Raw genomic sequence first — 13,966 nt, forward strand, 5'->3', positions numbered from 1 at the left:
TCTTTTTCTTTTAGACTCAACTCAAATATGATCATCCCTGAAGTCTCTCCATCTTTCCTAGACACAATTAGCAACCAGTTCCTCTCTGTTCAAACAGCACTTTGTGTGTATGTGTATGTATGTGTATTTATTATTATTATTATTATCACCTTTGATCACTCTCCCTGAAGGTAATAGTCAGGCACTTAGTATAGAGTAGGTATCAACAACTGCTTCCTGAAGGAATAAATGGGTGAATGACAACTTTGCAAAGTTTCAATTTTTAATCTACTGATTTTGAAGAGTTATTATACATTATTTTAAATATCCTTTCTAGTTCTAATATCTTATGTCTATAGTAGTTGACGTGTTAGTTTAAATCAGATATTAGATGATTTTCATTTTACAAAGAACAGACCTGCCTTTCTCAATGTCACAAGACTATTGCAAAGAATAGCAGTGAAATAAGTACATGTGAAAATACTTGGCAAAGTAATACTGAAAATAGAGCTGATCTCACAGGAATGTTTTGAAAAATAAAACACCGTATGTAAAATAGGTAATCTAATCTGTGGGCACATATTTAAACTCTCAATAAATATTAACTTTGATTATTTAAAAAATACCTGGTAGCTTTTTTGTGAATTCTACAAGAACCTGTACATGATTGGTTGCCATTTCCGTTAAAATGAGAAAATTTTCTTCTGCACTGAATTCTTCTTTTAACTAAATTTTAAGAAAAAAAAAGATTAATAAGTAGATAAGAAAACGATAATATAAAACCATTAGACTAAAGAAAAACTAGATTTAGATGATAAAATTTGAAAACCCATCTTACTGTTTCTCAGATCTTTGAAGGGCAATTATCAAGATAGATGGGAGACTTCTTACTCTTGAATTGTTTAATGTTGCTAAGAGTTTAAAAGTCTAACTTGAATTCTCAGCTCTAATCATTTCAAAGTAACAAATTCACATATAAATTATACCTTCAAGGCAGTAAAATCTCCAGGAAATATTAACATTAAACCCACATATTTTCAGATATTATACATACAATTTTATTTGTTATTTCCTGAGGCATCTTCTGTTTGTTATATGAATCCATAATATAATGTAGAAGATTCTGTTGATCTGGGGTGAGTTCAGTTTTCTCCTACACTGGCAAGAAAATAAAAGGTGTTAGGGAAGGTGTGTATAAAGCCTTCTTTCTATATTGTGCATTCATCTGGAGGGACCTAATAGCAGAAATTATTTTTTTTTTTAAAGCCATAAATACAGCCGGAATTATGAGCTCTAATAGAGTGTATAATTTCTTTCTCTGGGTCCTCGGGCAGGCCATATCACATTTCACTGTATTTTCCTATCTATAAAATATGAATTACAAAATATTCCACTTGTGTATTTCTTAGGAATAAATGGTAGTCTGGATATGAAGACTATTGAGCCCATTCATATTGAAGGTCACTGAAAGTTCAAGGTTTAATTATAACTAATGAAAGGTTCTCACATAGTATGACTACTATGAATACTACATTCATATAGTATTCTACATGAATTCCACTTGGAGAAATCATCTAAGAGTATTCATGTGGAGGAGGGATCAACAAACTGTGGTCCATCGACCAAATCCATTGGATTGTAACACAGTCACACTCATTTGTTTATGTGTTGTCTATGCTACTTTTGCACTAAAATGGTAGAGTTGAGTAGTTGTTGTAGATACCATGTGGGCAAAGCTCTTTAAAGAAAAAAGTTTGTCAACCTCTAAAATAGAGAGTCAATAATCTGGACAATTCAGACCCCAAACACCTCTTTCTCCCTCTACAGCATCTTTTGAAGAGTATGAATACTTATGTCAACTCTTTGCTTTCTTATACCAAAGTGTTACTGATGAAGCACTATGGCAAAATAATGCTTTCATATAAAATACTTTTTCTTAAATAGATATAAAATTATGTATTTATAAAACTAAATGTGGATAAAGTTTTCTTTGTCAATAATGAATAAATATTGAGAAGGGTATGGTTTGGACAATTATAGCTTATTGGTTTTTCAGCTAATGGCAAAATAAAATTCCATCAAATATCCTGTGCATTATCACAATGTGTTTGTCTAAACATCTTGGATGATGTTCCCCTATTTTGTCCTGAGTTGCTCAACGGATTTCTTGAGAAATTTGTGACCTCAGTGTGTAGAACTTTTCTCTATGGGTCCACACATGTGTATTCACCCTGTTTTACTCATTTATAAGGATTAATCCACAGCCTCTATTGAGACCACATTCTTCCCAGTTTGAGCCTTTCTTCTCAAAAAGAGGGAAAAAATGGTCAATACTCTGTGGGAAAAAAAACCATTTTATACACCAAATCATTCCTGCTGGCAAACACTAGGTAGTAGGACCGGAATGGAGTCAGAGAGAAGGAAAACTTTCACTTTTTAGTTTATGCACTGCTATTATTTGAATGTTTACATCAAAGTATGTACTAGGAATCCATTTTAATGAACAATTGGACTAGAAATTCAGCTGTGTCTGTGGCTTTAATTTGAAAGCCTCCTGACCAGCTCACTATGTACCTAGAAACTCAGTTCCTGCCAGTCTTGGCAGACACCATTGCATATTATTACCCTGCATGACTTGGTTGTCGAGGTCACTTGTCGCAAGTCACGACCTTGACTGTCTTCATTCATGGTCTGATCTGCATGCTGCTTCACATTTTTTCTCAGTCGCTTAGATTTACACTGAATTTCGGTTAACAAGCCTAAAATAAATAAGCATAGAGACTTCACCAATCATAGAAAGTACTGTTGGGTGTGTGGTCATAAAACCACTGATATGTACCTGGCCCAGAAGATCCCCTATGCAATGACACAGAACTAATGCTAGCCCTTTATGCGTTTTAAGAAGGGAAGGCCAAGGTTTGAGATTTAACCTTGAACAAATAGTTTAACCTCTGTGAATCTCAGTTTCCTCATTTGTAAAATGGGAATCATATCTACCTTATAGAGTTTTGTGTAGATTAAAAGCAATCAGATCATTTTAAAATGGGCTTTATATAAAGAACTTGTGATATGAAAGCATTATACAAATGCAAGGGATTCAGTCAACGAAAAGGTGAATGACACTCTCCCTGTTCCTGCTCTAGGGGACCATGAAAATTAGTGTTTTAAAACATGCCATTAATATTATTTTCAGCCATGTTTACATATTGTACCAGAAGAAGGATATTGAATTTCACATTAAACATATATAAACTTATTGAGAAAAACAAATGTTAGCATCCTTTAGGGAAATTTTTAAAATCCTATTAATTTTGAGAACAGTGCCAATTCCCGAGAATATAGTTAAAAATAAAAATAATGCAAGGTGACTTTAAAAACGTCTTTGAATGATCAATCAACCTCATTGATTTACACTTAAAGGGCGCTATTAAAAATAATGTAAAACAATCTTCCCTTCATCCCATTTAACGTCCTTACTCTTCTCTCAATGCCAATAAAACAAAGTTCCAGGAATTTCTTTGTACAGGGAATTTATTTTATAGAACCATGAAATATCTGCATCTGTTACTGGATAAGTTTGTGTTCGTAAATATTATAGATTGCTATATGTGGCTTCATGCAAAATGTCCTCAGAGCTCCAGCTGGAACAAGTTCATATTTAAGTGATGAGCAATATGAGCTGCACAGTGTCAGAGTAAGTGTTTCCATTGCGAGATTGGATTCCAGCAGCAGCCCCTATTGCAGGCTCTCGTTTCATGTATGCTAAGACGAGATTGTGATCAGCTACTATAAAACTTTCATCCACCCAGACCTGGGTTATTTACACAGACCTATTTTCCCCCAACCTGCACGCATTATTTCCCTGGGTCCATCCCAGTTGCCTGTACAGTTTGGTAACAATAGAACTGGAGTCACCTTCTGAAGGCTTTTATTTCATGTGGCATTCCCTGTCTGAATGCTATCATCCCCTTGGTGACATTTGTTTGTCTATTTGTGTCTTGAGGAGAAACAGGACATATCTCAGAATCTGAGTGGTCTGTAGAATTTGCAGAATGAAAAATTAATTATGTTATATACTAGCATGCATTCCAATTTTTGATGAAGATTATAGTTCCTCACAAAGCCAGCAGTTTAATACAGTGTCTCCTTATCAGATAGAAGGACAAAATTATATTAAAACTGGGAGTAGTTAATTTCCGGTGTAAACCTATACAAATTGGTTCAAAGCTGCACTAAGAGAAGACAGGTTCTTAATAAAATGACTTGGTTTAAAACTCTATTTAGACAATTCAAAGGCAGTTATACCTTATAAAGCACTCCTATTTTTTTCCACAATAGTGAATTTGTATACTAATTAAGCAATAAATAATAAGTATATTAAAATCAAATTTAGAGGAAACTTTTAGACTGTCATTCGTAGCTCATTAAAGCACGTTACTTGAATGGTATGCTAATGCCACTGGGCTCCATGTATAGTTCACTGCGACAAAGAACAACAACAATAAAAAAAAACAGGCATTTATTTTGGGTGACTAAAATGCTCTTTAGTTGACAGTTTGGACAATTTCAGTGGTTCATTACCCTTTTCAAGAACTTAGATGGCTTAGTAGGTTCCTTCTTTAATATGTGAAGTAGCACTCTCGTGATGAGTTACCTGACATCTCCCTCCTTAAGAGATTTTTAGTGAAATGTAATTGCTTGAAGTGAATACCTGTATACATACATTCAGCCAACATTCCCATCTCTTTGCATTTCCTTAGTCGACACTCTTGACACTTTCTTCTCATGTACATATCCATCACACAGTTGCCCCCGTTTTTACACTTGTACACGGCGTTTTTGGTAATACTTCTCCTGAAGAAACCTGTGGGAGAAACACTGAAAAGTGTAAAAAGTCCTCTTACAGCTTCTCAGGAAAAACACAGGTTTGGATTGAGAGATGCCAGGACATTTTCTCACAAACTGCTAAAGAGCACCCAGGCCATCCTTGAGCACACCAGTGACAAATACTTTATATGACATTGTATTGTTGAGAAGGCTGTTGTTTTAAATTTATCTTTCAGAAATAAAGACAAGTTTGAATTATAGCCTCTCTTAGGAAAAATGTGCATTTGTTTTCTAAGATAAATTGCTTTCATAGATCTTTATTGGGGAACAATTCTATGCCAGTGAGCACTAAGTGCCGAGCATACAAAGGCAAACAATTCACCCCGGGCTCCAAGAGTTTAAAAGCTGGCTGCGGACAAAGACACACAAACAACTAAACAAGTGGAATTACATGTTGTCTGGGCTCTGAAAGCTGCGTGGCAGCAGAGCAAACACACAGACTCCTGTTTGGGATAAAGAGGTCAGGATAGGAAGTCAGCATTGAGCTAAGTTTTGGAAAGTGAGTTGCTGTTAACCAGGCATTCAGGGAGAAAATGACATTCAAGGTTTCAATTCAGTACTTTATATGCCAGCCTGGCATAATAATGAAAATGCCAACCTTGAGCTAAAAGCAAACATCTCCCCCGAGAAGGCATAGCACAGCTGCAGCCTGTTAACAGGTAAGATGCCTAGAGTGAAAAAGGGAGGTAACCGGCTTCAACTCTGCTGCTCCATTTCCCCACTTTCTGCTTTCTCCTCCATCTGACTAACCATAGTTCCTGACACTTTCAGAGTCAAGGAGGCAGTGTTGAATAGGGAGAGGACTGTGAGAGAGGTAAGAGAAGAAATGACAGGAAGGCAGTTACTCGACTAGTGTTGCTGTAAGCTGGTTTGTACGTAGCAAGTTTTCAAAGCTGACTCTCCATTGGGTTGGGTTCTTTAGAGACTTCTCATCTTTGGGATACTTTCATCTGAACTTTGTTTTTTGTTTTTTTGAGACAGTCTCACGCTGTCACCCAGGCTAGAGTGCAGTGGCACAATCTCGGCTCATGTAGCCTCTGCCTTCCGGGTTCAAGTGATTCTCCTGTCTCACCCTCTGGAGCAGCTGGGATGAAAAGCGCCATCCACCACGCCCGACTAATTTTTGTATTTTTAGTAGAGATGGGGTTTCACCATGTTTGCCAGGCTGGTCTCAAACTCCTGACCTCAAGTGATCTGCCCGCCTAGCCTCCCAAAGTGCTGGGATTACAGGCATGAGCCACTGTGCCCAGCCTCATCTGAACTTTTTTGATGAGGGCAAATACATCTCTATTCTAGCCCATGGTATGTGTCTCCTTCAACATCTAGGAATTTGGCAATTCACTCCACGATGTTTATACTGAGGTCACTCCTTGTGGTTCTCTTGACATGGACCTAAGATAACCCCATAATGGCTTTCTCTGATCTAGCAATCTCTGTGGAGCAGAGAAATCTCTCCCACTTATCCAGGAGCAGTCAGCCACCCGGCTTCCTGCCTTTCAACTTCTCAGGTGAAAGTGAGACACAAAGTCCCCATGTCCATCAGCTTCAGGGGATACATGTCAACCTACTCAAGTAATCATCTTGAAGACTCTTTCATTGGGCTTGGAGCAATAGGACCTCTTTAGTATACATTTTAGGGACACAAGGGGACACCATTTTCCAGTTCTCAAAAAGTTACTACACGTTCCAGTGGTGGCCCGAGGGACAGACACTCCCGCTTCCAACATTCTCCTTTACAGTAGGGATGTAAGATTCACACAGCACACCAGTCACATGCTCCAAAATCTTTACAAGACCTCTCTATAATTTCCAACTCCTGATCTCTTCATTCTCTCAAAATAAGTGACATGTTTAACTGGTTCTTAAATACCCACTGTGAAATTTCTGCCAGATGGGCTCACCTTGGAATGTAGCATCTAGTGTCTTCATGTCTCTATCAAAACTGAGAGGGGTCCTTCTTATTTTAACAGACTGTTGGAATAATATCTAACATTTATTAAGCACTTAGTAGCTATTGTTTGAACAACTTTACCTCCATTTACTGATTTAATTCTCATATCAATTTTATGATGAAGATAGTATTATCTGTCCCCATATTGTAGATGAAGAAAAAAGGTACAGAGAGTTTAAGTACCTTGGCCATGATCACATGGTTAGTACTTGGCTAGGAAGGTTCAAACCCAGGCAGTCATGCACTAAAGCCTGTACTCTTAACCACTCTCTTGCAATTACCACCCTTGGGTCACAAGAGAGTAAAATAATTTACTGTTAAGTAAAAACTGTCTGAAAGCTGCATTCTCTGACCTGGGAAATACCAAGATGAATAAGACATTCCTTGTCTTCAGAGTTGCATGCTGAGTTGGAATAAACAGAAGTAAATTTACGGCGTAATACAAAATACAAATAATAAGATAGCTAAACAAGGAATAAATTATTGAAATGTAGAAGCAGGTCCACACCATATGCTTGTAAAGATTGTGCCACATTTAAGGAGGAGAGGCAGCAATTACATTGCACCCATGTAGAGCTGCATATTTCTTATGACAATTTTCCAGCAGAAGGCACTTAAAAATTGTTCTAACAAGGTAAGTATAATATGATGATTTCCTAACTGCTAGAAGTCAAGTGCCTCGAAGAAAAGGCATTGTATAGACTTGGAGTGATCCTGATTAATTAAGAGTAGCCAGAATCAGGGAGAGATCCGTGAAGGAAATAGAATTTGATTTGGGCCTTGAAGAATAAGTAAGATTTTAGAAACATGGACCATGAGGGGGGGAAAGACATTCAGAAAAATGAACAAACAGGGTGTTATGAAAATTCCAAGAAATGGTAGATACTCCGTCTTGGTGGCAGTAGGGTAGAGTATGGAGAGAATTAGTGGGAGATGGGTAAGCAGTTGTAGTAGGAACAGAATCTGATGAAGTGTCCTTGAATGCCAAGCAAAGGAGTTGAGTCTTTACCATGTTGAAAGAGGAAAGCCATTAAAGGCTTTGACAGGGGAGAGTATGACCTAGCCTGTATGTTGGGAAGCTCCTTGGAGCAAGGTAAAGAAAGGTGGAACGGGTATTGGAGACTAGAGACAGGAGACTATTGCCATAATACAACTGAGAGGCTATCAATGCCTGAATTAAAGTGGGACAGAATAGAAAGGAGGAAACAGAGAGAATATCAAGCTTTGGTAACTTGTGAAATATGAAAACAGAGGCTGAAGGAAAAGTTAGAGATGTCAAGGTTAAGAAAGTCACGGACTTGCTTGTGAATTTTTCAGATGATGTAAATTTCAGTAGGAGAGATCTTAACATTTTCCTAAATGTCAAATCTAACCAACTAAAGTCTAAAAAAAGACTTTGTGCTGCAGATCAGTGTTGATATTGAGAGTGCAAATACCAAAGCATGCATTTTAAGAGACTAAAAGCAAAAAGAGGACTTTTTCTTTCCTGGTACCAAATCATGACCTCAATGTCCTCTTGAGCCTACATGAGTCAGCCTTCCTACTAATAATCTTCTGCCCCTCCCAGGAATGATTTCCTTTAAAACTGTCATAGATACTGATAGACAGCTTAATAGTTAACAGAATAAAACTCTTTCTTCCAAGATGAGTCAAAGGAACAGTGCGTAGAATCATTCTGCAGGGTTTTTTGACTCTGGCATTAACTGAAAAAGAAATCATTATCATCTCAATAGTTGAATTAATTAGCTTTCACTCTGAGATAGCAACACAATATTATCATTATATCATTTAAATATGGGTACATATACTGTATTTATACTTATGCAAATCTATCCATACACATAACTCTGCCTCTGTCTTGCTCTTTCTTGTGCATATTCAACAATGCTCATATCAGAAAAGTCATTTGAAAATGAATGGAAAGGAAATTCACCGAGGAACAGAGCGTTGCTAGTAATACAGGATGAGTAGACAGAGTTGGCATTGCCATCTGGGGAATGTGTAGCACCAATGGGATCCCTGGGGTAGCAAGCAAATAGCTAGAGGACGGTACTTTTACATGGATTCCTCGATTCTGCAGAATATTGCACACTGCTTTTCTACCTCTATTTTTTTTTTCCCCGAGATGCAGCCTTGCTCTGTGGCCCAGGCTGAAGCGCAGTGGTACGATCTCAGCTCACTGCAACCTCTGCTTCCCGGGTTTAAGCAATTCTCGTGCTTCTTTATACTGGTGGAAGCCACATACCACACCCTATTCTCAAGTCATACACACATATGTGTACATACACATGCATGTACCAGACTCCAGTGACTGATACTGGTAGCCACTGGTAGTAAGCCACCCACTACTTTGCAAGCAATAAAATATTGGTTGATGTTGTAAAACTTTAAGGGTCTACAAGCTTTTAAAATAGCAGCAAACACACAGAGGTGAGTAATTAGATATCTTTCCATTCAAGATGACCTAAATGGAGACAGCTTCTAGGTCTGTCTCCACTTATACAGCACTTGTTTTGTGCCAGGCACTGTTCTAAAATGGTAAATGGCAATTCATTTCCTACTCATAACAATCCAATGAAGCAGATACTATTATTATCGCTTTCTTACCAAAGAGGAGACTGAGTGACAAAGAGGTTAATTTGCTCAAGGTCCTGCAGAGAACAAACGGTAGAGTTCAGATGTGAACCTTGATAGGCTCACCCTCTGCACTCTTTTTATTTTTTATTTTTTTAGACAAGATCTTGCTCTGTCGCCCAGGGTGGAGGGCACGGTGCAATCATAGCTCACTGAAGTCTCAAACTCCTGGGCTCAAGCGATCCTCCCACCTCAGCCTCCTGAGTAGCTGGGACTACAGGTGCACCCCACTATGCCCAGCTATTAATACTTTTTAAATTTTGTGTAGAGACTGAGTCTAGCTATGTTTTCTAGGCTGCTCTCAAACTCCTGGACTCAAGCAATCCTCCTGCCTCGACCTCCCAAAGTGTTGGGATTACAGGCATGAGCCACTGTGCCCAGCTGACTCTGTGCTCTTAACCACTGCCTTATGCTGTCCTTTTAGTAGGAAGTTTACATTTTTAAAAATTATCTTGAGACATGAATCTACCCAGGTTTTACACAGCATGGCAAGTGCACAGCCCATAACAAACTTGTTACCTTCCCCAATTTGAGTTCATAAATGATGGTTTTGCAATAATTGTAGGAACATTAAGATGAATGGGTAACTGATCAAGGTATTTATGTGTGCTTTGTTCTTGCTTCTATTGCTTTTTCATTTTCTTTTCCATCCCAAGAGGGCGGAAACTCTTGTTCACTAGCTGGCACAAAAGCTGCAATGTTTCTGTCTCTAAATAAAGATAACTCTCACATATGACTTTTGTTTTCAACCTCTCATTGAAATGGTTATATTGGATCATCTCAAAGATGTTGGAGGTGGAAGTCAATGCTTGTAGAATTGGGAATGGGATGAGTCTGGGAGGTTCTGTGAGTATTGAACCAGCACTAATAAAGAGCTTCTAGAGGAGTGACAGATCTCCAATGATGTAGTTCTGAGATGAGGACAGGAAGATACTAAAAACCATGGCCTCGAAAACCCTGGGGTAAGATGTCCATGCTGGACTGTGGCTGAGTTGTTCATATTCAAGGGACCAGTTAAAATTTGAACATGATCCTGGGGTTTGCGCATGATCCTGGAGGAAGGAGTATTCTCAAACACAGACCAAATGAATTTCACATCAGCCAGGAGAGTTGTGAGCTTAGAAGAGATTAAATTTGATATAGAGAAATATAGGAATATAACACATCTTACATCACAAAGTGTTTCTAAAAGGTTACACATAATGCATATAGAAGACATAGAGGTGACTACTTAAAGAACTAAGTGAAAATGAACTAAATGGAAATGAAAACGCAATTCATCAAAATTTATGGGATGTGGCAAAAGCAGTGTTTATGAGAAATTTATAGCACTAAAATGCATATATTGATTAAGATCTAAAATCAATAATCTAAGCTTTCACTTTAGGAAGCTAGAAAAGAACAAATTAAAACCAAAATAAGCAAAAAAAAAAGCAAACTTTAGAGCAGAGATCAACGACATTGAAAGTAAGAAAATGATAGAGAAAAATCACTGAAACCAAAAGCTGGTTCTTTAAATAGATCAATAAAAATTAATAGATTCAATAAAATAGATCTATAAAATTAATAAGGCTAGGCTAACCAAGCCCAGCAAGGCTAGCCAAGAGAAGAGAGAGAGAGAGAAGACACAAATTACCAATATCAGAAATGAAGGAGAGGCCCATCATTACTAATCCCATGGACATTAAAAGGAAAATAAAGAAATATGAATAACTCTAAGCCTGCAAATTTGACAACTTAGATGAAATTCCTGGAAAGACATACCCTACCGAAACTCAACAAGGAGAAATTGGTCACTAAAATAGGCCTATACTATTAAAGAAATTGAATCAATAATTAATAACCTAAAACAGAAAGCAACAGGCCCAGATGGTTTCACTGGTTTATTCTGTCAAGCATTTAAATGTCAAGCAGTTAAAGAAGAAATGATACCATTCTGTACAATCTCTTCCAGAAAACAGAAGCAGAGGGAACACTTTCTAACTTATTTTATGAGGCCAGCATTACCCTAATACCAAAACTATACAAAGACATTATAAGAAAGGAAAGCTACAAATTCATATCTCTTTTTCTCATTTTTCTTTTTGAATTTAGTGTGTTAGCATTTGTTTTTGTTTATTTTTATTTTTCTCTGGCATTGTGTTTTGATTCTATTATAAAGATTAGGTCATCAGGTGGGCTTTGGAAGTTATATTCTTTTGAGATGATCTGGACCAAGCTTTTAATCAGCATTTCCCAAATTTGAGCCTACCTTGGGACACCCTGACTCCAAGCCCTATCATTCAACATACTGCAGGACCTCTCAGGCATCTCTGCTGAGGATACCCTTCCTGGAAACTACTGGCTCATCAAGACCATCGACCAGGCTAACTTGGCCACCATGAAGTTGGCCTGACACACCCTAACTAGGAGAGAGGTAGCTGTGCAGATCATCGATAAGACCAAATGGAACTCCTTCAGACTCCAGAGACTGTACAAGAACTGCATGCTGCTGTGCATGCAGTCCCGGTGGGACCAAGAGAACTCAGTGCAGTGGAAGATGGAGGTGTGCAAATTGCTTTGGAGATATCTCAACCAGTTTCCATTTAAGCATATATCCCAGACTTCCAACCCTTTTAAAAGCATTGTCTCCAAAATAACTGATGAGTTTAAGATTTATAAGGCTGCCAAGAGCCACCTGGGAGACAAGAGGAGGGACTGGCCATCCTCCCCATATCCCCAAGCCTTCCACCTCAACACTCCCTCTTCAAAACTGCAAAGATTGGAGAGGTGTGTCCTCCAGGGCATTTCTTCCCACCAGTCCCTTCTTTTTTTCTTCCATGTTTGTTGGGAGGGAAAATGGTATTACAGAAATAAATAAAGACCATTCACACAATGGCTGGGCGCAGTGGCTCACGCCTGTAATCCCAGCACTTTGGGAGGCCGAGGTCGGGGGATCACGAGGTCAGGAGATCAAGACCATCCTGGCTAACACGGTGAAACCCCGTCTCTACTGAAAGTACAAAAAATTAGCCGGGCTTGGTGGCAGGCACCTGGGGCCCCAGCTACTCAGGAGGCTGAGGCAGGAGAATGGCATGAACCTGGGAGGCGGAGCTCGCAGTGAGCTGAGATCCTGCCATTGCACTCCAACCTGGGCGACAGAGCGAGATTCTGTCAAAAAAGAAAGCAAGAAAGAAAGAAGGTAAGAAGGCAGGAAGGCAGGAAAAAGAAGGAAAGAAGGAAGGAAAGAAAGAGAGAGAAAGAAAGAAAAAGAAAGAAAGAAAGAAGAGGAAGGAAGGAAGGAAGGAAGGAGGGAGGGAGGGAAAGAGAAAGAAAAAGAAAGAAAGAAAGAAAGAAGAAAGAAAGAAGAGGAAGGAAGGAAGGAAGGAAGGAAAAGAGAAAGAGGAAAGAAAGAAAAAAGAAAGAAAGAAAAGAAAGAAAGAAGAAAGAAAGAAAAAACAATAAGAAAAGCAAAGAAAACTGAAGTGGTTCTTAGGGGTTGCCTCTAGGAGCAGGTGAAGAGGGTAGGGCTGGGGCTTTTTCCTAATGATATGCCTTTCTTACCATTTGACTTTGGAATCACGTGCACTCATTGCTTTGATAAAATGCTTATTAAGTGATGAAGGAGTCTAAAGGAGTAGAAAGCAAAAACCCACTGACACTGTCAGACCTACTGGATGTCTACTGAGAGGACAGGGGTTATGATGCTCTCCTGGAGCTTGGCTTTGGATATCTTCAACGACAATTTAAAGTGCCAGGGAGGCAAACTCCCAGAAGCTGGTGGCCCACAGTGACCAGTACCTGCTCCCAGCATCTTTCCTGGGGTTCCTAGGGGTGTTCTGGGTTCCTAATAAGTGAATTCCAGCACTGGGAGGTGCCTGATGCTGCTTGTAGCTGCCTGAGCCCAAGTGAATTCGTTTGTTCTGTGGAGTTAAACCTTTCACCTCCAAACTCCTGCTTAAATGCCTATTTCCACTTTTTCTTTGGTGTAGATTTGTAACTTTTCTCATTTAGTAATTTATGCTTTAGGACGTTTCTTTTAATCACTACTCATACATATTGTTTATATGTTTGCTTTAAACATGTTCTCTTGTTTAAATTTAGTTTTTATCATGGTAGTTTGTCTTGCCTCATCACCTATGTGTTTATGTGGAATATCAGTTCATATCCCCTGGAAATCATCTTATTACCATTGCATTTTTCTCTATCTTCTTTTCGATACTCTTTTACTGATTTTATATTTCTTAATCTTTTTGTTTGCTTGACTGTTTTCTCTTTTTGTCTACTTTAGCTCAGTTATGTAGACTGTTTTTCTGCTTTTGCTTTAGAATGGTGACTATGAAGGCAACAATTTGGTCTGGTTTGCTCACCAAGGCATCTCCTATGCTTAGAATACAGCCTGGCATACAAATTGGTACTTAATAACACTTGCTGAATAAAGAATTGGGTTAATTAATCAGAATAGGGAGAGTTTTGAAAACAGTGTATGACCCCAACTGGGGAGGCTGGATGAACAGAGGAATACCAAATAAGAAT

General features: G+C 38.4%; 1 protein-coding gene across 4 annotated transcripts in view; it reads right to left on the reverse strand.

Moving 5' to 3' along the window:
- Positions 1–13,966, reverse strand: part of NR1H4 (nuclear receptor subfamily 1 group H member 4) — an 85,375-nt gene that overhangs the window by 24,820 nt on the left and 46,589 nt on the right. For 2 of the 4 annotated variants that reach the window (XM_033220918.1, XM_033220916.1), the window contains 4 exons: positions 4,703–4,843; positions 2,605–2,738; positions 1,034–1,132; positions 606–705 (listed from right to left, as the gene is read on the reverse strand). In XM_033220918.1, the coding sequence (XP_033076809.1) occupies positions 606–705; positions 1,034–1,132; positions 2,605–2,738; positions 4,703–4,843 (474 nt within the window). Of the gene's footprint in view, positions 1–605; positions 706–1,033; positions 1,133–2,604; positions 2,739–4,690; positions 4,844–13,966 lie in introns of all 4 variants that reach the window. The other 2 variants (XM_033220917.1, XM_033220915.1) reach the window with 1 other exon arrangement.

The sequence above is a fragment of the Trachypithecus francoisi genome, unplaced genomic scaffold (genome assembly GCF_009764315.1).
Source record: "Trachypithecus francoisi isolate TF-2019V2 unplaced genomic scaffold, Tfra_2.0 Lachesis_group11, whole genome shotgun sequence".
Taxonomy (NCBI): Eukaryota; Metazoa; Chordata; class Mammalia; order Primates; family Cercopithecidae; genus Trachypithecus; species Trachypithecus francoisi.